Raw genomic sequence first — 20,938 nt, 5'->3', positions numbered from 1 at the left:
TTGGGTGAGGCACAGTGAGGTGTTATTTGAGGAGGGGGAAGAGTGAGGCAGAAGGTTGGGGGAGATGGAGGTGAGAGTTGGAAGGGGGAAGAAGCGGGGAGGACGCTGTGAGAGGGGGGAAATGGAGAAGAAATGAGGGTGGGGAGATTTGAAGTGATGGGGCGAGGGGTGAGTTTGAGGGAAGGGACAAGGGGGGGGGGGCATTTCTGAAAGGGATGGGAGATGGGGGAGATTTGGAGGGGAGGAGTGAGGGGGGAGTCTTGGAGGGGAGGGGTGAGGGGGAGTCTCGGAGGGGAGGGGTGTGGGGGAGTTTCGGAGGGAAGGGGAAAGGGGGGAGATTTGAAAGATGGGTGATGGGGAGGATTTGGAGGGGAGGGGCAAGATTTGAAAGGGATGGCTGATGGGGAAGATTTGGAGGGGAGGGGCAAGGGGGGAGATTTGGAGGGGAGGGGTGATGGGGAAGTTTTGGAGGGGAGGGGTGAGATTGGATTTTAGAAAGTGTACGATTAATGGGAAACGAACATTTATTGCAAAATGAGTTTCTTGTGACCTTCGAGTCAAAAATGTTTGAGGACGCTGGCGGGGGGATGGAGTGCAGGTGAGTTTCGGGAATGTCGAAAAGAGGAACTGTAAGAAATGGAATTTTTTTTTTTGGAATGAATTGATTTGGTGAGCAAGTCGAAAACACCCTTTTAAAGAATAAGAAGAAAAAGGTGTTTGCAAATTTAGCAAAAAATTTATTTTTACAAAAAAAAATTTTGTTAGCAAATCAATAACTGTCATCCCGGTTTAAAAAAAGGCAGGGTGATTAATCAATGTATGTGCCGTCCCTCGGATGGAGGTTTAGCAAGTTTCCCATCTGCCAGGATTTGATGGTGGATGTTAAAGATCCCACGGTGTCCTTCGCGAAGAGTAGGGGTTATCACCGACACCATGTCCAAATTACAAATTCCTGCTACAACCAATAGAAACCTTTCATCTCCTCTTCTTGTCAAGGCCGGAGTACCCCAAGGCAGTGTTTGGGGATTTTTTATTCTGCCCTGTCCTATTCCTAATCTTCATCAATGATCTCTCTGACTCTGGAAAATCCTCATCTATTTGCTAATGACTCTGCCCTCTGTCATGAGATACCTCATCATTAAGACAAGACAGGACAGACAGGCTACAGCCTCTTCCCTCTCTTCAGACCTTGACCAGCTTGTGATTTTTATGCCTCCGCCCCCAAGGGTGGCCGAGGCATTATATTTTCGGGTTGTCCGTCCTTCCGTCCGTCCATACAGGCTAAACCTCATTTTTCTCAGCAACCACATGTCCGATTGAGACAAAACTTTCAGGGTAGGAGTGACACCCATGCAGAATGTTTTTTAATGATAATTGTGACGTCATAGGTCACGTGCTATGACAGCCATCCTGGATGAAACGCAAATTAAAAAAATTATTTCTCAGAAATCGCTGAATGGAAAAATTTGAAACATGCCACATTGTCAAGAACCCCCAATGGGGAACAAAAGCATGATAATGATGACATCATAGGTGAAGTGGTATACCAGTCCAAAATGTTTTCATCGAATTCCTTATCGTAAAAATCTGAAATTGCATGGACATGATCTATGACGCATTTGTATTGAAATATTAAATTTATGACATGATAGGTCACATGGTTTGGCAGCCATATTGGATTGAAGAAAAATATAAAATGATATCACTGAAACCACTTAACCTTTTGATGCGAAATTTTACAAATATCGATCCATTGTTGCATGTAGTTTGAAAATGATGTCGTAGGTCACGTGGTTTTGCAGCCATCTTGGATAGAAAAACGAACCTTATCCAATCAACACGAAACTTCACAAACGTGATCCCCTACCCATACATATGCAGTGTGCATTTTTTTAAATGTCACTCTGCATATGTATGGGTCATATGTCACCATACATATTAGTGGCAGCCATATTAGCTTGAAAGCCGATAATAATTTAAAAAAAATCCTTTCTCTGATCGATGTGAAACCTGTCATGTCTGGTGATAATGTGATACTTGAAAACAGCTGGAGATTTAAATCAAACTTGTTTATTTTTAGGACAGTGAACGAGGACATCTAACCATTGTCACAGGCAGAGACTATGCGGAGGCATATTGGCAAGTCACATTGCTCTAGTTTTTTTTTTTCAAACACTTGCAATACGTCTTTCAAACCTGACAAATCTCACACTCTCTCTCCGAAAGGACCGTCTGCCAACTCCCCCAACCCACCCCTCTTTCCCCCCAATCTACTTTCTTACCAATGCATTTGAGGAAGTTCAGCCATTCAGTCATCTCCAGGCCCATCTCTTTCCAAGTTGCCGGTTTTTCCTTCTTTATCCATCTTGCCCACTCTGTGTCCTCCCCTACCCCTCATTCCTCCCCACACCCATTAATTGTCAAAGTCCCCCTCTATTTTATCCTTATACCCTGCAGTTGGTGTTTCCCCTCTCTGTCTACTGTTCCTTTTGTTCTGTTGTGTCCTGATCCATTCAGTGTGCTCGCTCTTCCACGGACCTCGACTATATAAAAAAAATTATGTGTAATACGTATATACAGTATATATAAACCACACAAAATTCAAATGTTTCTGAAATACGTTTTAAATTACAATAAAGGATCATATATAACACTCTAACACGAGAAACAAAATCATTTGTACAATATCTTCAGTGTACTGGAACAAAGTCCCGAGATTTAGTACATTTCGTATCGACATCCTGGTAAAGGTGCCGTTTTTAAACAAGCAATAATAATTATACTTTTATATATATTTTTGGAAGGCAAATATTCCTCTTTCACACAAACACAGTCATAATGATGGACAAACTGTTTTACAACAATGGGATGACACAGAAATGGCACACTGAAACAACAGTGCTCGTACTCTGAAAAGTCATCAACGTACAACATATGCAAACTAGTAGTGAAGCGTGGGGAGATGATTGGTTTAAGGGAAGAGAAAATTGAAGGGCGATTAAAGGGAAGAACAGATATCCAAGTAAAGGGAGGCTGGTTGGAAGTCTTGCAGCTCTATTCTGGCCTTGCGTGCTCTCGCACCCTTTCTTCTCAGGCCCGGTCCTCCACGTTTCACACATTCTTACAGAAACTGATGTTCTTTGGCTCCCCAAGTCAGGTCTAAACAATGCTGACCTTAATTAATTCTTCCTAATGCTTTCTTCTTCACCCGTTTACCCTCTACCCTGCGTCATTTTGCTCTTCCATAAGACAACACCAAAATAAATAAAAAGGGAAAAGTTGGGAAACAGCTTGCGTGAGTTTTACAGGGAACAGGACGACGTGTAATGGACATAGAGGAAGAGGGTAGAACCCCTAATGCTAAAAGCTTGATCAAGCTTTAGCAGCGCCACAGAATTGCTGATTAGTTGAAAGAGCATATTGCGCTGCAAATTATTCATCCAATAAGGACGAGCCTGGGATGATGGGCCGTTGTGCCTTCGTGTGTTCCACTAAAACTGAGGTTACAACTTTTATACTTTTCCAAAAGGGGGAGAATTCAGAAATGGAAAAGTTGGGTTTTTTTTCTTGCAACTAGAAAGGTGAATTTCAATCCATAATCAGCAATTTCACTCTTCCTACTCGCCAATGATAAAACCTTAAAATCCCGGATGTGAAACGATACATCGGCTTGATATTCGAGTCCATTGGAAAATTTGAGCTGTATTTGCACGGATAATCGCTGTTATCTAGTCTGTACCGATTCCTAAGAAAGTTGACCCGCAGGTGGGAAGAAGCTAACAGGTTTACATTATGAGAAGGTGCGACAGTGGATCACATGACTATTTTTGCTGGGAGAATTTCTGCAAACGTCTTTGGAGCAGGTTATGCCAAATCACATGCTTGTGCGGCCTTCACACACTTATACCAAACTAATAATCCATTGGTCCCAAGCAGATTAACCCCAAGCAATTTTCCTCCAACACACTCGCTCGTATTTTCATCGTCCTTCAACCAAGAACATCCGGAGCGATGTCGGAGAAAACAAATGGGTACCAAATTAGTCCACGCTGTATTTTGAGAAATCGAAACATTAGGGAAACTATTCGATACGATTCACATGTTCCCTAACACTCAACTGCTGCCTTGTTAAAAAAAGGAGAAAATGCAGGCCGCTTGACCGAACTCTTTGTATAGAGAGGAATTTTAGGAGAATTTTGGGGTGGAGGGGGAAGAAGAGTGACAAAACAAACGAACGTTCATGCATATGTGAACTGTACATGGTCCTAAGTTTTCTGTTGAAAAGATGGCATTAAAGTTTGGTGGAAATAAGGCCAAAATAATTGCACATTTAAATGTGTATTTGCATTAAAACATCTGGAGGGGAACAAATGTCAAACGTGGTGTTCATCTGAACCTCGCACCATATTAGTTTTGAGCAGAGGGGGATGAGTGTGTGTGTATATGTATGAATATATGTAGATATATATGTATATATATATAATTATATATATATTCAAATATTATTACAAGGAGGTCATCGAGGTGGAAGATGAAGGCCTCTAATTGTCATCATCAGGAAGCTGAGGAAGGCAAGGCCCAGACGACGATATGAGGTAAGAAAGTAGTGAAGAGAATGTAGTGGAAGCACCGCTCAGTACACCTCCCACCGAATGGCCTAGGCACACAACAGTATCAATACATCTCTCCAATGTTCACTTATACCTACTGTACCTCTTTATCATTCACATGGACAGCAATGAGTACAAGTGCCAAGGACGCATTATCACCTTAACCACCTCAGGTGGATGGAGGTTGTTTCACCCCTGTCTGTCTGTGAGCACGATAACTATGTAAAGTTATGGACGGATTCAGACGAAATTAGGTAGACACAGGTCTGGTCTGTGAAAAAGACGAATTGATTTGATTTTGATGAAGATCTGGACCCAGATACGATATTATTTTTTTTAATTACCCTGTGCATGCGAAGCGCTAATCTGGGTTAAGTAATTGGTTCATGTCCGTCCATCTTATCAGTTTACGATCGGGGCCTATCCATTGCTTCTCTGACGGACCAATTAGTCTTCCTGGTTGCTAAAATTAATTTGTCCGTGCAAAGAATGCTTTAACCTCAGCGTCGCCCAGGTAAAAAAGGGAATTGTGATACCCACTGCCACCACCAGGTTGCACGACACAGAACACATTTACATAAATCATTTATAATTCCCCCTTCCATCTCCCCCTCCACTGGAGAACACAAATTGCCTTCACAATACTTCCAGGAACCTCCATTTTTTTTCACTACTTAGACCGGTTCTATAGGGTGGTTTACGTAATAGGAATGTTAAGCGCAGCCCTTGTGAAGTGTGTGAGACATGCGAGGGGGTGCATATTGGGGTGAAGAAGGGGCCACCAATATGGCTATGTACGATGCCAATTGACGCTGTGTTCCATGGTGATCAACAATGCCTTCATCTCCTAAACCGACTATGTTGTCTTATTACATTGCATATTGAACTGCAGTTGGACACAGACATTTGCGGTCCCAACATTCGCCGACCCCGGGTATTCACGGTTGATAAAATGCGACCTGCTTCTACATTTGCGGCCCTGTGCCACGCGTATTCACGGTTTATCGCAGGCGGATTATGACAGCGCTAGGTGGATGAGTTGGTTCGGTGACGAGAACAAGCCGATTCGATTTTGGTTCGGATCCGGCCTATCAGTTGGATCCAAAACGTAAACTGTTGAGCCTGGCGGAGGTACGCGCTATACCAACAGCCATTCTAGTTATTGTGGGCATGATAAATTATTTTTCCAATTTAAAAAACGTATAACTTTGGGGTATATAGATTACAGTCGATCTATGGTTGGGTCTCAAGAACATTGGGTGTGTGTTCATTTACCAAGTTTTTTGTGAAGAGATCGCCAAGTGGTTTAAGCATTCGAGCAAGCACTCTATTCAAAACTGTTAAGGAACGGCTAGCTTGGTAAGCGCCTAGCTAGCTGCTTGGTAAAGGAGCACAACCCGAGCTTTTCCCTTTCAGTTTCGTATGTAACAGCAGGAGCGAGTTTCAAAAGTTCGCTACGAAAAATGCCACGGTAGCGGCAGAAAGGGCCATGTTATGAACCCAACATTTGTGGGTTATATAGAGTACAGTAGATCTTCGCTCAGTTCTCAAAGTAGACCTTACTTCACGGATGCCGGGATTCCTCCAAATTTCTTCATTTAGTGTTATAAAGAGCATCAGCGACTGTTTAAAAAGATAAGCATACGTGTTTGTGGTTTATAATATTTTATTCTTCCTGTAGAAGCCGTTTCTCCCACAAACGCCATTAAAACTATAAGCTGTTTATACACGTTATCACTGCAGGAAAAACGCCTTGGGGAAGTGGGACATTATTAGTATTAATATTGTTTTGTAATAACATAAACAATATGTGATTATCATTAATTTTGTTATTAAAAGTGTCTTTGGAAAAACGCCACGATAAAGCTAATTTAATATTTATATACACCTCAACGTGCAACCCCATTGATGGCAATGGCGGGCAAACTCCCTCGGGGGGAGAAAACCCCCTTGGGGAGGGGGGGCAAATGAATGCGCTACAACCTTCATTGTGTAACCCTTCGTCATCCTGTCAAGTTTGGTTGAGATTGATAAGTAACGACAGAATGTATTGGCGTCAAAAATTCATCAGACAGACAAATGGCGTATTTTAGTATGATTCCAACTTGACAGTCAAGAACGATTAAAATGATTTTTTTTTTTAAACTGCATTTATTATAATACTGTGGCGGACACAAAAGCCCACTGGCGTGGTGACATCATTCCACGCACCAAGTGGGCGGTGGCCACGCCCGAGGGGTAGGCGTGGCCTCATGATATACACCGGGCGACCAGCCCGGAGGAGTTCAGTGTTACAGTGCAGTCTTACAATAAAGACGTTTATATGTTACCGCTTGTCCGCTTCCTCCTTGCTCACAAGCAGCGCGCGTAACGCCGCGCTTTACTGGTGACCCTCGACGTTGGATCTGCCGGAGCGATCCTTCCACACGCGACGCCATCGCCATGGCCGCCTTCGTCAAACTTCCGGAATTTTGGGAGGCTCAGGCCGAAGTCTGGTTCGTCCAGGCCGAAGCCCAATTTCAGCTTCGGCACCTCACCGGCGATGACACGCGCTACTGCCACGTCGTCGCCTCCCTCGGGCCCGGCACGGCCGCTCGAGTTGTGTCCGTCCTTCGCCACCCACCGGACGGCCACAAGTACGAGGCACTCAAGCGGCTACTCCTAGCCACGTTCAGCCTTACGGACGACGCACGGGCCGACCGCCTCCTGGATCTCCCCGAGCTCGGTGAGACGCGCCCGTCGGTCCGAATGGACCATATGCTGTCACTGTTGGGCGACGAAGCCCCCGGTTCGCTATTCCGGGCGCTTTTCCGTCGCCAACTTCCAGCGCAGGTTCGCCTCGCGTTGGCCGGGACCGGGCTAACGGAACCCCGAGCATTGGCGGCCGAGGCGGACAAGTACTTCGCCGCTTCGGACACGCGGGCGAGCGTTGGCGTGGCCGTCACGGCCTTCAACGCTGATGTTCCACAGCATCATCTTCTACAGCACGCTGAGGTTCAGCAGCATGCTGATACGCACCTCGTGAACGCCGCCACGCCCCGCCCACCGCCGCGGCGAAAACCGCCACCGCGGGGAAACCCGTCGACTCCACCGGCCTGGCGGAGCCAGCCGCGCTCCTCCAGCTCCACCACCTGGTGCTGGTTCCACGCCAAGTTCGGCCACGAAGCTCGGCGGTGTCATCCGCCGTGCTCCTTCAACGGGTCGGGAAATGCCCGGGCCGGCGCTCAATTGTGGCGATGAGCGCCGGCCGTTCGAGCAGCCTGCTGTTCATAACGGACACCTTCTCCGGGCGCCGTTACCTGTGCGACACGGGAGCGCAGGTGAGTCATTCCCGCCGGCACGTCAGACAAGCACGCCGCGGGTGGGGGCCCCGCGCTGCTTGCCGCGAACGGGACGCCCATCCGTACGTACGGAAAACGCTGCCTCTCTCTGCGGTTTGGAGGGCAGGTTTTCCGATGGACGTTCGTCACCGCCGACGTGCCCATGGCACTGCTTGGCGCGGACTTCCTGTGCGCTAATGGGCTCCTGGTCGACGTCAAGCGCAGACGGCTTGTCCAGGCCGAGACGTTCAGCTCGCTCGCGTGTGCGTTGCCCAGCTCAACGAGCGGCTTGCCAAGCGGCTTGCCGAACGATTCGGTTCCGGCCACGTTGGTCTGTACGCTTCCGGCAGCGGACGCATTCACCCGCCTCCTCGCCGGCTTCCCGGCCCTCACGCGGCCCACCTTCTCGGCGGGGGCCGTCAAGCACGGGGTGGCCCATCACATCCCCACCGTCGGGCCACCGGTCTACGCCCGGGCACGCCGCCTCGAGCCGACGAAGCTGGCGGTGGCAAAAGCGGAGTTCGCTACCCTGGAGCGACTCGGCATCGTTCGGCGCTCAGAGAGCGCTTGGGCGTCGCCGCTGCACATCGTGCCGAAGCCCGGCGGGGGATGGCGACCGTGCGGGGACTATCGCCGTCTCAATGACGCCATGACTCCCGACCGCTACCCCGTCCCCCACATTCAGGACTTTTCCGCCCGTTTGGCGGGCAGGTCCTTCTTCTTGAAGGTGGACCTCATACGCGGCTACCATCAGGTCCCCGTCAGGCCGGAGGACGTCCCGAAGACGGCGGTCATCACGCCATTCGGACTCTTCGAGTTCCTGCGCATGCCCTTCGGTCTGAAGAATGCGGCTCAGGCGTTCCAGCGACTGATGGACAGCGTCCTGCGCGACTTGGATTTTGTCTACGTCTACCTGGACGATATCCTCGTCGCCAGCGCGTCCCGCGAAGAGCACCTACGCCACCTCCGCACGCTCTTCGAACGCCTGGGCCAGCATGGCCTGATTGTGAACCCCGCAAAGTGCCGGTTCGGCGCCGCCACAATCGATTTTCTGGGGCACCGTGTCACCAGGCACGGCGCCGTCCCCCTGCCGGCCAAGGTGGAGGCGGTGAAGGGGTTTCCGCGCCCCCGCACGATCAGAGGGCTGCAGGAGTTCCTGGGCATGGTGAACTTTTACCATCGGTTCCTGCCCCGTATCGCCCAGCTCCTGCGCCCCCTGCACGAAGCTCTCCGAGGTAAGCCGGGCAAAGGCGACGTTACCTGGACCGAGCAGATGGACACGGCGTTCACGGGCGCGAAGCTCGCCTTGGCTAACGCCACCATGCTCGCGCACCCGGCGCCCGATGCACCGATCGCCCTCACCACCGATGCCTCGGACTACGCGGTGGGCGCGGTGCACGAGCAATGGGTGCGTGGAGCTTGGCAACCGCTGGCGTTCTTTAGCCGGCAGCTTCGCCCGCCCGAACGCCGTTACAGTACCTTCGACCGCGAGTTGCTCGGACTTCACTTGGCGGTCAGGCACTTCCGCCATCTGCTCGAGGGCCGGGCGTTCACTGCCTTCGTCGACCACAAGCCGCTGATCTTCGCGATGGGCAAGGTCACCGAGCCGTGGTCGGCCCGGCAGCAGCGTCACCTCTCGGCCGTGTCCGAGTACACGACGGACATCCAGCACGTCGCGGGGAAGGACAACCCGGTGGCGGATTGCCTTTCCCGGGCCGTCGCCCACGCAGTCCACCTCGGCATCGACTATGCCCGGATGGCAGCGGACCAGGCCGCTGACCCCGACGTCCAGGCCTTGCGGACCGCCGTCACGGGCCTCCGCGTCACCGAGGTGCCGTTCGACGTCACGGGCGCGGCCCTCTTGTGCGACGTCTCCCTCGGGCGTCCTCGCCCCATTGTGCCCGCGGGCTGGCAGCGCCAGGTGTTTGACGCCATCCACGGCCTGTCCCACCCGGGCGCGAGGGCCTCCCAAAGGCTGATCGCCGACAAGTTCGTCTGGCATGGCCTCCGGAAGGCCGTCCGCGGCTGGGCCAGGACGTGCCTCGCGTGCCAGCGCGCCAAGGTGCACCGGCACACCCAGGCCCCGTTGGCCCCGTTCACGGTGCCGGAACGCCGGTTTGACCACGTCCACGTGGACCTGGTGGGACCTCTGCCCCCCTCGCGGGGTTTCACCTACGTCCTCACCATGGTGGACCGCACCACCCGGTGGCCGGAGGCCGTGCCCTTGGCGTCGACAACGGCGGCCGATGTCGCGCAGGCTTTCATCGCCACCTGGGTCGCCCGGTTCGGCGCCACCTCAGACATCTCATCCGACCGCGGCCCCCAGTTCACCTCGGAGCTCTGGGGGGCGGTTGCGCAGGGGCTCGGGGTCCGGCTGCACCGAACCACGGCCTACCACCCCCAGGCTAACGGCCTGTGTGAGCGATTTCACCGCTCATTGAAGGCCGCGCTCCGGGCCACCCTCCGCGACGGCGGCTGGGTCGACAGGCTCCCCTGGGTCCTGCTGGGCCTCCGGACGGCGCCCAAGGAGGACCTGCGCGCATCCGCGGCGGAGTTGGTCTTCGGGCAACCGCTGCGGGTGCCGGGCGAGAGACCGCCCAGAGGTTCGCCCCGGTGCCAACGGCATGCCACGGGCACCCACCGACGCACGTCGCCCCGGAGCTTCGCACGGCGGAGTACGTCTTCGTCCGCCACGATGCCCATCGGACACCACTGCGGCCCCCGTACGACGGGCCTTTCCGCGTGCTGGAGACCGGGGCGAAGCACTTCACCCTGGACATCGGCGGTACTCCTGACCGCGTTTCGGTAGACCGCCTCAAGCCGGCCCACCTCGATGTGGACCATCCACCGCCAGTGGCCCGACCCCCACGTCGGGGCCGCCCTCCTGCGGGCGGACCCCCGGCACCGCCCAGCCCCGCCGCCACGGCGCCCCCCGGTCCTGCACCCATCCCAGGGGCAGCCAGGGGCATCCCACCTGGTATCCCTGCACCCCGGACGCCGCCGATCGCCAGGGGGCGCTTCGGCCGGGTCATTCGTCTGCCCCGCAAACTGGCCCTCCAGGTGCGCGGGAATTCTGGGGGGGCGCGTGTGGCGGACACAAAAGCCCACTGGCATGGTGACATCATTCCACGCACCAAGTGGGCGGTGGCCACGCCCGAGGGGTAGGCGTGGCCTCATGATATACACCGGGCGACCAGCCCGGAGGAGTTCAGTGTTACAGTGCAGTCTTACAATAAAGACGTTTATATGTTACCGCTTGTCCGCTTCCTCCTTGCTCACAAGCAGCGCGCGTAACGCCGCGCTTTAATACAACAAAAAGTCGGAAAATCTCAGGTATTCTTTATGCTGACAATCGTCAGCTATGCTTATCCACATCAAAATATTATCACATTACGTGATCGAAAAGGCCAATAAAGGCCTCTTTTTAACAATAGATGTTTTAACAATGAGTTCGGTTCACAATCAAAAATAAATCACCAGTTAAATGTTGCTGCGCAGAGTAGATGCTTTTAAAAGCATATAAATCATGTAACAAGATATCTTCATTTGTTTTTATATACAGTAAATGCATCAATGTGAGTAGATATCAAAGGTGCTCGGGGTGACAACGCAGGGCTCAAATAAAAGGAAAAGGGTCTTACCAACGGCACGGCCTGTTTGCATGACGGACCGGCTTGTATTGGCAATGGCGCTACCGAGTTTCCTTCCACTCTCGCTGCGCTGCATAGAGCTAGGGAACGGTATATCACATGAAGGGAAGGAAGGAAACACAGAATCCTTTTCATATTGTAACGAATTAACATCAAACAAGTAGTCATAACAATAACCAAAGATTTATCCTCCATATAATCCAAGATGACAAAATGGGATGCAAGAGAGAAATGCTGTGCAGTGGGTGATAGTACATATGCACCCTCCTGGGAAAAAACAATATAGGTGCACGGACAAGCAACCATAGCTTGGCAACCATTGCGCAGGCTTGAAGGGCCAAATGGCCTCCAACTGCACTCCTCATAACAGAACTCGCTCATCGTATATTGTCACGTCAGACGTTCCCTTGACACGGTGCCTCCGGCTGTTTTCTGGAACAAAGGATCCTGGTGCGAACGGTGTCTTTCGTTGACTGCACTGCGCTCAATTATGACCCGACGCTGCTTGTTCACACGAGTCCTGCACGTCGGAAGCTCTCTGTTGTGTCCTTTCTCTCCTCTCAAGGCCCTTCCCGGTTTCAATCGTCCCTAATTATTCTTCGCACTCCAATCTGTCTGTCCGCCGGAAGCTCTTTGGTGTCCATTCTCTCCACTTCCCTTCACCCTCCCTGGGAGTTCTGGAGTCTTCGTTCTCTTCTCTATATCCATGGTCACTTCTGCGTGTTTCTTCGTCCTCTAGGGCAGAGTCCTCCTCCAGGTCATCCCACCCACGGGACGGCCCCCATAAAAATAAAAGTGAATCTTTTATTCTCAACCCAACAGTGCATTACACTGCCGTAGCTGGCACACTGGCCAGACAGATCGTGGTGGCCTTTTGTGATGGAAAGTCCTCACCTGGCCCATCATACCTTTTTTACCTTGACGTTACATTTTACCCTGACATTCATGTTACACTTACCACAGGCAAGTTATAGATCCCCCCCCCCCCCCGCCCTTTCCACAAAACCTGGTTATAACTAGAACGGCACTCAGTAGAGAGCATACCTCCACCTGGTTGGCCATATGAATGATTGGTTGGCCAATGGTGAAGAATCACTTTATCAATCAAAAATCGAATCGATTCTTCCTCGTCACACACACAACCTCCCCCAAGTTTCGTCCAAATCCATCCATAACTTTGAGATATCCCGAAATGTATAATTTTTGGCCCGATCCATTATGGAATGGTGAAGAATCTTACGAAAAAAAAAAAAAGTAACTCATATCCCAATCCATATTCAGATCTTCACCAAATTCGAATCTATTTGTCCTTGTCAGACACCCAACTGGTGCACCACGTTTCGTCCAAATCCGTCCATAACTTTTTGAGATATCCTGGTATGCGTCGTTTTTGGCCCAATCTCTCAATGGTGAAGAATCACTTTAAAAATTCTAGTATCCGAATCCGGATCTTCACCAAAATACAATCATTTCGTCCTTGTGACATGCGCTACATTTGTGTCAAATTTCGTCCAAATCCGTCCACAACTTTTTGAGATATCCTGGTATGTGTTGTTTTTGGCCCAATCTCTCAATGGTGAAGAATCACTTTTAAAATTCTAGTATCCGAATCCGGATCTTCACCAAAATACAATCATTTCGTCCTTGTGACATGCGCTACATTTCTGCCAATTTTCGTCCAAATCCGTCCACAACGTTTTGAGATATTTTGTTCACAAACGGACAGACAGGGGTGAAAACATAACCCCCATCCACCTTTGGTGGCGGAGGTAATGAGCAACAATAATTTCGTACAAATCATATTTCGTATACGAGAAACACCCCACTCCCTGCAGGAAGAGGCCAGGGGGGTGGGGGATCAAGTTATTATCGTTAAATTATTATTATACATGATATTATTATTTTGTAATAATGTTTATATTATTGTAATGCTATTATCATTGTTACCCTCACCTGAGGAGATGGTATTGCATTTGAGTCCGTTTGTTTGTCCGCACAGAATAAATATGATTGTCGCACCGCGGAGCGAAACGGGGACTATGGTTTTCCCGTGCGTGCGTGTGTGTGTGTGTGTGTGTGTGTGTGTGTGTGTGTGTGTGTGTGTGTGTGTGTGTGTGTGCGTGCGTCCGTGCGTGCATGCGTAAGCGAAGGACCGAATTCTAATTTGGTGTGTGGGTGCAACCCACGTCAAAATCCAAGACGGCCGCCGCCATGTATGTCTGAACCTTGTGAGCGGAATATCTTGAAAAATAAACGAACTACCAACTTCTAATCTGGTGTGTGGGTGTATCTACACATAAGGGACAACGCTATTGAAAATTGGGTCGCCACGTCAAAATCCAAGATGGCCGCCTTGCGTCTTCCACTTTGTCAACTCGCATCACTTCAACGATGGGGGACCGAGGCGTAACACTTGTTTTCTCTGCAACTGTTGGTCCGATTGACAGGAAATTTTCACCATATGTGCAACTCCACCTGTAGAATTTTAAAATTATAATTATGACGTAATACGCCACGTGGTATGGCCGCCATTTTGGAAAAACCGAAAAAAATTGCAACTCTATATCCTGGCGAGGGTCTGCAATCTTTGATTGCTCTTTTTTCTTGTCCTTGTTATTGGAAGCAGCCTCGGAAAAACTCCAGGATATTATCCACATGGAACGACACTCAAAAGCTGGAACCTAAGCAACTTAACATGCCGTTTTTCCGAGGCAGAAAAAGTCAAGAAAATATGGGAATTCTGGAATTTTTGTAGTCAAGTCTAAAGCAGCATAAGCTATGCAAGTGCAAAAACAAGGTGAAGGCCTCTTTCTCGTGCTACAATTAATGGCTCTGAAGCATCACTTGTGATACCCTCTAACACCACCACTGGGAACTGCTACACGGTGTCATTTCTTTCACTATTGCATCTCGTTCCAATATCTTCAGCACCCATGGAAGCAACATACCTGCACAACAAGGTGATCGGTACATGGAATGACTGTGACAGCTCATATCCGAATATGGCATTAAAAAACCGAAATCAATTGCACAATTGAGGTATGCCACACGACAATACCGGGAACACTTACTGTGCAAGTCTGAGCTTCACATCAGCAACGGAGTAATTTCCCTGGAAAGGATGCCTGTGGTGGGATTGTTCACAAAAAACAAGTCACTCAATCAACTTTACTTTGCAGAAGCTGTGTGACAATTTTTCATACATTTCAACACCTGGAACTAGAGATTTCATAGAACATGGTACCCCAAGCAGTGTTCAAGTTTATACTTCAATTTTAATAAAATAATGATTTTAAATTAAGAAGTTTAGTTTAGTGCTCCCAAAGCAGTCTTATACATCACATTATACACTGTAATAAGATGACAGAGTCGCAGTTTAGGAGATGGAGGCTTTATTGATCAACATAGATTTACATAGCCATATGGCAGCTTCTTCTTCATCCCTGATACTGTACTGTCTCGCATGCCACGCCCTCTAATGCTACACATCAATACATTGCATGGTTCCTGGTAGTATTATGAAGGCGATTTGTGTTATACAGCATTCAAATATTAAATTTCTTCTACATAAAAGTTTAAAGGCGTAGAGATTTTTTTATATATGTTATACGGTCATTTTACCCAGTGTCTATTACACCACCCCATCTAAAACGTTACATAAGTTATTCATGCCTGTTGTTTGTGTCCTTTGTGACGTCATTAAAAACATTAAGTTTCCTGTTTGCAATGATTTCAAATTTTGTTTGACCGCCAGACAGGCACAGTAAAAAAAATTACCTCACTCCTCTCTGCACTCTCATGTGTGATCGGGACAAATTCAGCGCCAAGGTACGTCAAAATGAGAAACTTGTCTTCTATTCCTATTCTTGTTCAAAATATAACATTCAATTTGAATAAGCTGTTCCTCAATCATCAACGGATAGTTTGGACAGATGGACAGACATGATACAATTGCTTAACTTCACTTTTTGCTTCGCGTGCGCGGGTTAAAAATTGTTTTGAACATGCAGGACAAAATGAGATTCTTTTTTCTCCCTCTTTTTGTGTTTTTGTTCCATTTCTGCTTCATCCCCAGTTTTTCCTTCCTCTTGCTCTCTTTGAGCTTCATTTCCAGCTTGTTCACCCCTTTTGCCCTCCTCCCACTCCTATTGATCTCATGCAAATTCTTCCGCCAAGATGCTGTGGGTGTTCCCTCCCCACCCCCCCCCCCACCCCCACCCCATCCCCTCTTGTTTTTCCACTATGTTGTTGTTCTTCATCGTCTATGTTATTTTACATTCTGTATTCCAGCTCTTCAACTTTGTATAGAAAAATAATAATAATAATACTGGGGAATGGCAGATGTACAAGGAGGGGGAATGGGGGCAAAGAGACAATTGCTGGTTATACTTGGATAGAAAAGATAATTACTTTTAAAATACGACAAATGCAAAACGCGAGAATGAACAGACAGACAGACGTTCTGGTACAACTCACCCTGCTTGAATGCCATGCAGAGCTGTGCGTCTTGCAATGTTCCAAACACGGTAGTTGTGTGTATTTTGCCAGGCCTGCACAAACGCTGAACCATAGTCTGATAGCAGCACTTCATTGTCTGTGTGACAAACAGCAAACCTCGTGTGAAGATCAAATTCTATCGACGCAGCACACGTGCCGACTCGTTATCAGGGTTGCAGTAGCAAGTAAATCAACCCTGGTGTTGGCTTAGCGATTAGGGTGCCGGCTTGGGATCCAAGGATCCTGGGTTCGAATCCCGGTCGATCGCTGAATTAACGCCAGGGGGGTTGACTCAGCCTGTCATCCTTCCGAGGTCGGCAAATTGAGTACCAGCTTGCTGGGATGAATGATCACGGTGTGTACCCCGAATTAGAATAGGTACACCGTATCCCTGCGCATCGTAAGAGCATGACGAAGGGTTGGCGTCAGGAAGGGCATCCAGCCATAAAAACATTGCCTCAAACAGGGAACCATGATTGTCATGGGGCCCGCAAGGCTAACCCCCGCTCTAGCGGGGAAAATGGCCTTAAAACGATCATTCAGTAGCAAGTAAATATATATACAACAACATGCATTTTAAAAGGCCATTTTTCCTCGCTAGAGCGGGGGTTAGCCTTGCGGGCCCCATGACAATCATGGTTCCCTGTTTGAGGCAATGTTTTTATGGCTGGATGCCCTTCCTGACGCCAACCCTTCGTCACGCTCCCAAGTAAATATATATATACGTATACATTTAATTGACATATGTGGGAAAATTGCATGCCAAGACCAGGAATCAAACCCAGGTCCTCTGGTGAACCGTACTGTATCATTCATGGACCCTTTATGGCGGTTCTGTGATTTTTTTTTTTTTAACCATGCCAGACTTTTTTTTTTATACCTGACTCGAGAGTGGTGGTGAGAAGAGAGAGCAGGTAAAGTCGAAACTGTGCCCGCAGCCAGTCCTCACTCCCCTCCCAGCTGGTACTAGCAATGTCTCCTTCTGCTGCTTCACCCACATGCTGCACCAGAAAGCTAATAAAGCGCAGGTCAGCCGTGGTCAGCTCGAGCAACGGGGACAGACTGTCGTCGTGGAACTCCAGCTGGCACGACTCCACCTTGGCAAATAATCAGGCAGGGTGGGGAGTGAGAGCCTACACATACAAGGAAATACGTTGGTGCACAAAGCGTGTGGGATAAAGTGTACACACAACTACGATACATACATCCACTGCCACGTCGGTGAGGTGCTTCTGCCTGCGGAAGAGGAAGTTTGTGGCACCGACAATGAAGCCGCGCAAGGAGGTTTCACCGAGTAAAATGTGTTGCTGCAGAGACAGGTACGGCAGGCAGGCATATCCCTGCAGAGTGACAAGTTGGAAAATCAGGACCCAAAGGCTGTAAATATAGTCTCACCACAAACCACTATAGTTGCATCATTTGTTGCACATGTTGAACAGATATTGAAAAGAACTTGTGCAAAGAGCTGTATGTTGTGCAAACAAACACATGTTTCGATGTTAGGGTTGAGGTAAGGAGACAGAGGGTACAATAGCAACGCACTGACAGCAGAGTAATATTTGAACACAACATACCAGGCAAGGAATGAAATAGAGAGTAGGAAACAGTAAACTGCAAGTTAAGGGGTCGATTGAGGTAGGGTTTATGGGGGTAGAAAAGATCGTAAGTAGTGATTGGGGAGGGGAGACGAGATGGTGGTGCACCACTTGCTTGAATCCCTGGAAAGAAGAGTGCAATGGAACAGTCTCAGTTCCTGCATAAACACGAGAAACTAGAACGGCAATCAGTAGGCAGCGTACCTTCGCCAAGCTAAACTGTTTACGTTTTGTATCCCACCGATAGGTCGGATCTGTATTCGGATCTGAACCAAAATGTAATAGCTTGTTCTTGTCGCCTAACCAACTCATCCACCCAGTTTTGTCACATGTCGTCCACAATTTTTTGAAATATGCTACTCGTATATATCGTTTTTGACCCTATCTCTGAATGGTGAAGAATCACTTGGGGATTTAAAAACTTTTCGTATCCAGATTTAGATCTTCCCCAAAATCGAATCGATTCGGCCTTGTCACACACCCAACCTGTCCACCAAGTTTCGTCCGAATCCGTCCTTAACTTTTTGAGATATCCTGCTCTATTTGAGTTTTAGCCCATCACTCAATGGTGAAGAATCACTTAAAAATTCTCAGATCCAGATCCTGATCTTCAATAAAATCTAATCATTTCATCCGTGTGACATAACCCAACCTCTCCAGCAAATTTCGGCCAAATCCATCCACAACCTTTTTAGATATCCTGTTCACAAACAAACAAGGCGTCGTGCATGACACTTGCAAAATACAACACCTCCCCCCCCCCCCAAAAAAGTTGCCATAGATACATCAACTTGTCCATTTCATTAAGATTACAATTAACGATCTTGATCAATGCTCGGGTCAATCGGATGAAAATCAATTATTTTTTTCAGATTAAACTTGATGATTTTAGAAGTTTGACCTTGAGTTGACCTTTTGACATTAGAAATCGTTGCTTTCCCAATTCAGTAACTCGATATGCAAATCCTGTTCAACTTTCAAGTCAATCCGATGAAAAATGACGATTTTAGAAATTCGACCTCAAGATGACATTTGACCTCAAAATAAATAGGCTTCTCAGTTGAGACTGCCTCTACAACTTGGTAAAGTTTCATGGCAATCAGTTAAGAATTGCGACTTGTAGGCAATTGACATACAGACAGAATAACGCACAAGACCAACCAATATACCCTCGGACCCCGCTATTTGTGGGAGATACGTTCCTGGAAAATCCGGGAATAGCAAAACCCGTGAATAGTGGGGCATTGTTTCAATGAAAAAAGGGGGGATAGGTTCCCAAGTCAGGAAAATCTGTGAATAGAGGACCAAACCGCGAAAAGAGAGGCAAAATCCACGAATGGCGAGGCAAAATCAGCGAATAGTGGGGCAAATCCCACGAATGTCGATAATCACTGAAGGTTTTATAAATACCGTTTGTGAAGCTAACGGCTCATGAACATTTTTTTTGTGCCTCTGGAAAACCGCGAATTTACGGAACACGGTTGCAAATAAGAAAAAAAAAACCCGCAAATTCGTGGAACACGGCCACCAATAGAAAAAGAACCATGACTTTGTGGGACACTTTTCGGCGAATAGAAAAACAGGTCACATTTGATCACCCGTGAGCGAATCCGCGGAATCCGCGAATAGAGGGGTCCGACAGATTTTGCAAGTAACAAACAGACAGAGGTGAAAACATAATCTCCACCCACCTTTGGTGGTGGAGGTAAAGAGGAGCAAAGGAGTAGATTGGCAGAAAGCCTGGATGTTAGGAGTTTAACCATGATGGGGTTTCTGGAGAAAAGTGTGCACTCTGAAGGAACTGGGGAGGAGGATTGGAAGACGGAGAGGTAAAAATTGGCCAACAACCTGTCTGCGAAGTAACAGCAGCAGTCCTTGTGATTCAGCGTCATCTTAGGAGATTCCAATCATTTTGAGAGATTTAGAATCCTCAGAATCTATGAGAGACAGATATGATGCTGGGCTGCCAGCCCACAGGGGAGAACATTACTCCATTGAGCTACAGAAAAAAGCCTAGTAAGGCTGAGTACGTTTGATTTAACAAGGAATGATCTGGAATGATGGAGAATAACCAGTCTTCAGCTGATTACGAAAACCTATCGTGGACGGACGGATGGACTGACAACCTAAAAACATAATGCTTCTGGCGACGGAGGCATAAAAAGTGACGCAGCCACTATCTGCCTCTCAGTGGGATAGAGGAATGATACAATGTCATGTGCAAAAAGAAAGAGGCTTTCCAGAGCGTCGGAGGGGTCATTTATGTTGAGGAGGAACAAGACCTGGGCCCAAGACACTGTGTGTGGCGTTCCAGCTTCAATTTGGGAGAGGGAAGGGTTCCCTTGATAGGAACGAGTTAACTGCACCAGTGGAAGAAGTCAGAATGCCAGGGATAAAGGAGGCCTATATAGGCCACATGCAGCAAATGCAACAACTAGTGTAGGCTGCCAGACTGTGTCGCTTGCCCGAGTTGTGCCCAGGAAAAATGTCCTGACCTCTTATTTGAAATGTAAGTTGGCTGGCCATTGCTGAGAAAGAAGCAACAGAATATTCTAATTGAGTGAATGACATGGAATCCAAACTGATGGTAAGAAATGAGGCAGTTGGTAAGAGGAAAGACATGACATCAGTAGCGATGATGGATTCCACTTACTAGCCAATGCTTGATAGGATCTGTATAGCACCCTTGTTGTCAATGGGAGCGATGTTGGCAGACTTCCACAAGGATGGGAGGTGGTCAAAGGAGAAGGACCAGTTGAAAAAAAGCAGATGAAGGAGGAATCCTTCATCGCTACTGATGCAGCACAGAAAGAATCGAGAACATAGACAATGATGACAACTGTGTCCATTGCCAATGAAGTCGAGGCTAGACAGAAGTTTCTCTACCGTCTTGGGTGTGAACGACACAAAACCAGGTACGAGGGACAGAGAATGATGCGTTGGGCACATGAGATTTTGTGGGCAAACACCGAGTTGAGACATTCTGCCTTAGCTCGAGCGGAGTACAAGGTGAGTCCGATCGAGGTAAGTGAGGAAGAAGAGGTGCATACGCCAGACATGGACATGACCAGGCACCACCAAGGCTTTGAGAAAGGAGACTTGTTGGAGAGTTGGGCCTTGAGATTTAGTGGGGCAACTTAGCATAACAATTGTGCATTTTGTGAGGAAAGCACCAAATTTGGCACACTAGTAGACTATCCTATTATGAACAGATTTGGATATTGGGCCATCTCAAATTCAGCCCCTGATGGCTGTGGCAGCCATAT

The 20,938-nt window shown here is 48.4% G+C and overlaps 1 protein-coding gene across 8 annotated transcripts in view; it reads right to left on the bottom strand.

The window, feature by feature from the left end:
• Nucleotides 1-2,050: 2,050 nt before the first annotated feature.
• LOC137433902 (late secretory pathway protein AVL9 homolog) overlaps nucleotides 2,051-20,938 on the bottom strand; it is a 42,968-nt gene continuing 24,080 nt past the window's right edge. For all 8 annotated transcript variants that reach the window (XM_068126378.2, XM_068126379.2, XM_078785936.1 and 5 more), the window contains 6 exons: nucleotides 17,283-17,417; nucleotides 16,958-17,174; nucleotides 16,057-16,174; nucleotides 14,652-14,705; nucleotides 11,572-11,660; nucleotides 2,051-4,657 (listed from right to left, as the gene is read on the bottom strand). In XM_068126378.2, the coding sequence (XP_067982479.2) occupies nucleotides 4,542-4,657; nucleotides 11,572-11,660; nucleotides 14,652-14,705; nucleotides 16,057-16,174; nucleotides 16,958-17,174; nucleotides 17,283-17,417 (729 nt within the window). In that variant the 3' untranslated portion in view covers nucleotides 2,051-4,541. The remainder of the gene's footprint in view (nucleotides 4,658-11,571; nucleotides 11,661-14,651; nucleotides 14,706-16,056; nucleotides 16,175-16,957; nucleotides 17,175-17,282; nucleotides 17,418-20,938) is intronic.

This window comes from Myxine glutinosa, chromosome 10, assembly GCF_964187855.1.
Source record: "Myxine glutinosa chromosome 10, kmMyxGlut1.1, whole genome shotgun sequence".
NCBI lineage: Eukaryota > Metazoa > Chordata > Myxini > Myxiniformes > Myxinidae > Myxine > Myxine glutinosa.
Note: the sequence above shows the minus strand (reverse complement) of the source record. Positions and strands in the feature narration are given on the sequence as shown.